Raw genomic sequence first — 3736 nt, forward strand, 5'->3', positions numbered from 1 at the left:
AGGCAAGATCTGGAAAGAGGCCTTTGTGGCGTGGGCAAAGGCCCTGAGGTAGGAATCAGTTTGGTGTGCTCAGAGACGGCAAAGTCAGTGTGAAGTCAGGGAAGGTAATGGGGTAGAGGAAGAAGGAACTGACTTTATTCCATGTCCAGGTGGGGAAACTGAGGCAAAAGGAGACGAAGAAATTTGCTCAAAGTCACATGGTAAACTAAGGGTAGAAATCTGAGGCAAGGGTTCAGGGTCCTACTGTGACTACAAATATGAGATACGTTAGGGGGGGTCCGAATCCAGGACCCACCCCAGCCTCTTCCCAGATGCTGTCCTCTCCCAAGAAACAGCTGCCACTGAAGTCCTGCCTCTGTACCTCCAGCCTCAATGCCCCCCCAGCCATGGCATCCATGGGTAGGGGTGGTCCCCCACCCTCTCCCTCGGGCTGCTTGACCCCAATCCTGAGGCTAGAGGCCCCAATTTTTTTCCTTGGGGCGTTTTCAGATCCCTTTTGTTCCCTGAACAATAAGTAACCCAGGTAGTTAGTTATAAACTCTGCAGGAACAAGGAGCTGGTTGATAATTTATAGCAACATCTCAAATTTAAATGGAAAGTAAATAGCATGCTGTTAGCATTAAAGAAAACCTGATCCAGGCAGGAGGGAAGCACTCCAGCCTCCTCTCAGCTTGGGGAGCCTCACTCTCTGTCTGGCCCCTTCTCCCAGCTGGATCTGAGCCCCTCTGCTTTCCTGGCTCCTTTGCTCTCCTGCTTCTCTCTTCATCTTCTCTCCTCCTCCCCGTCTCCTCCCTGTCCCTCAGCCTCTGAGTCTCTTCTGGTCCCCAGGAAGCACTTTGGCCTCTGCTTCCCCCTCCAAGGCTGTGGATCAAGCCTCCCCCAACCCCACCATCCCACCAAAGGGGCTGCCAACCAAGAGACCCCCACCCTGCCAGGTAAGAAAGGCCCTGGGCACCCCCTGTCCCCACCCTTGCCCTAGAGCCCCCAGTCCCATCTGGGGCCTGGAGCAGGTCAGGTCCAGCCCCACCCTGTCCAGGCTGCCCTCACCCTGGGTCTAGGAGGCTCGACTCGTTGCCCCTCCCCTATGGCTCAGCAGCCCTTTGCCCTACTGTTCCTGCCAAGTCAGGGGGCCCTGACTGCTCCCCTGCCCCCAGAACAGGTCCTCCGGAGGCTCCCTGAGGCCTCTGGGAAGGCAGGGAGCCACAAGCCCTCCCCCCACCCAATGCTGGGATCAGGACCTTGGACAGAAAAGAGATGGTCCCCTGCAGAGCATCTTCTGGGCTCTCCCTCAGCCACCCTCCCCACCAGGCCCTACCCCAGGCCAGCTGGTCCCTGGCCCCCAGTTGTAGGCATTGAGAGGCCCAAACAGCTAGGCATAACCTTAGTCAAGCCGCTTCCCCATTGCAAGATTCTGTTTCCCCATCTGTGAATTAAAATTATCAACAGCTTCTTCCTAGGGTTCATCTTAACATTAAAAGAAGTTGCGCAGGTGAAATCTCAGCCGATTGCTCGTAGGGCAGTAAACCCTCCTACACCCCCACCCTACCCCACCCCACTCCCACTCCCCTGTTAAGCAGGCAGAGGTTAGCCTGGAGGTCATGGAGCCTTTGGGTAGGGTGGTCCCTGCTGCCCTTCCCCCACCCTGGCACCCCCATCCCCCACTGGGTGGGAGGGGGGTTGGCCCAGGCCTCTCCAGGCCACCATCCCTACAAGTTAATGATCACAGGCCTTATCAGAGCCTTTTGCCATTTATAAATTTATAAAACAAAAGAGAAATAATAAAGCACATGGGTAATTAGTAACTAGGTCAGCTCTACTGAGGAGAGGGGAGGCATGGAGCTCCAGACCCACCCAGTTATCCAGGAGATGGGGAGCCAGCTGGCAGAGGGGGGTATGGGACAGGGAGGCCTCTAATGAATGGCACCTGCTGGCAACGTGGGGTGCCTGTGGCTACGCAGAAAAGGGGAGCAACTCCCACCCCAAGACTCCTCCTGCCTCAGGTAAGAAAGACTTGGGCTTCCCCAACTGAGTGCATGAGTCCTCAGGTGGCCAGGGAAGTCCCCAAAACCCCAGCCTCAGCTCTTCTGCTTCCTGGCTCCTGAGCCTACACCTGGAGGACTTAGTGTACAAGTTAGGATTTGAGGGGGTACAAATGATTGTGGTGGCTAAAACTTTTCAACACCCCCCGGTTCTCCAGAACTTCCAGTTGTGGGTTCTCCTGCCTTTCTCCCATGTCTGAGCTTCCCAAAGGCCGGGCTGAAGGCCACGGCTCACGGACTAGAGACCCTGCAGTGGGGCAGGTCAGGACTAGGAGTTCCAACCTCCAAGCAAGGACTCCCTCTCCTCCAGGCGCTCATCGTCCCTGTCCCCCTTCCCAGCAGCTACACTAAAGGCCACACAGACCACAGGGACTCTAGACGCAGAAGAGAAGGTGAGGGTGGACCCCTCTGGGCTCCTTCCTGGGAGCTGGGGATGGGGAGGGGGTCCTTACTGCAGAAGGGTCTCCACCACGGCTTTCTGGTGGGCTGCCTCCTCGGGGCTGAGGTTCTCCAGCTCTTTGAGGATGGGTGGTGTGAACTCTTCCCCATCGTCGTCCGTCTCGTCCTCGGAGCCCCGAGTCTCCCCCAGCCCGTTGGGCAGCTCAGCCAACTCCCCTCGGCCACTGACGCAGGACTCCCCCTTGTCCAGGGGGCCATCTCCAGCCAGCAAGTAGGGTCCCGGCTCACCCAGCGCCTGGATCAATGCCTCTTTGCTCAGGCCTGATTCAAGTAGGGCGGCCAGGAGCTCCGTCTGCAGCTGGCTCAGTTTAGCAACCATGGCTCTACCAGCGCAGGGCCACGAGGCAGGTCCACCACACCGGCCACCTCCCCCACCTCGTGGGCTGTTACTTGCCGGCCAGTGGCAGACACAAACCAGGCTCCTTGCAACCACTGCCCCCCCAAACCCCACTAGCCAAGCCCTGTGGGCACCCCCAACCCCCAATCCTGGCCCCAGCGGCCAGTGAATCAGGGCCCCTGCCTGCTCTGTTTACATTGGAGCTGGGGAAATTCTCCAAGGTTCATATTTATCCGTGTGCTTAGCGAAAGGACTGAACTTTGGACTTCAGCCCTGCAAAGTGCAGGCCTCATGGCAGCGTAGAGGGACGGGGAGCCATGGCCTTCAGTGGGAGTGGGCAGAGGAGAGGATGGGGGAGGTGAAGGTGAGGGCCCCCGGGCAGCTGGGATGGAAGGTGCTGGGAGCCAGGGAGGCTGTGGGGTAAGCAGCAGTGGGCCTCCCACTGAAGGCAGGAAAAGAAGAAAATTCATGTTTCATTTGAAAATGGAAGCAGTAGAGAGTTCTAGGCAGCTGGGCCAGCTCTTCTCAAGGGCAGAGCTAGGTCATGTCCATTTGGGGACCCTCCAGCCCCATCCCAAGCCCCACACCAGGCTTCCCTGTAGGAAAAACTTATTGCGAGTCTTCTATGTAATGTGCATCTTTACTTCATTGTACTCTGCTAACAACTGTGAGCAGGTACACGGATTGTCCCCATTTTAGAGGAGGAAGTCCAGGCCCTGGGAGGTTAAGCAACTTATCCAAGTCACACAGCCCACAAGGCACAAGTTTTGCGGGACGGGACTAGGTAGAGGTGAGTGAGGCACTTGGCCCAGGTGCAAATTTTAAGAGGGTGCCCAAAACCCAGGCATCAAGATAAATATCATTTTTATCATATATATATATATATATATATATTTTTTTT

The 3736-nt window shown here is 56.5% G+C and overlaps 1 protein-coding gene across 2 annotated transcripts in view; it reads right to left on the reverse strand.

Moving 5' to 3' along the window:
* Window positions 1-3009, reverse strand: part of HNF1A (HNF1 homeobox A) — a 26737-nt gene extending 23728 nt beyond the window's left edge. For both annotated transcript variants that reach the window (XM_003789904.3, XM_012805288.2), the window contains exon 1: window positions 2492-3009. In XM_003789904.3, the coding sequence (XP_003789952.1) occupies window positions 2492-2817 (326 nt within the window). In that variant the 5' untranslated portion in view covers window positions 2818-3009. The remainder of the gene's footprint in view (window positions 1-2491) is intronic.
* Between the last annotated feature and the right edge of the window lie 727 nt (window positions 3010-3736).

The sequence above is a fragment of the Otolemur garnettii genome, unplaced genomic scaffold (assembly GCF_000181295.1).
Source record: "Otolemur garnettii isolate 467f Iridium unplaced genomic scaffold, OtoGar3 scaffold00038, whole genome shotgun sequence".
Lineage (NCBI taxonomy): Eukaryota > Metazoa > Chordata > Mammalia > Primates > Galagidae > Otolemur > Otolemur garnettii.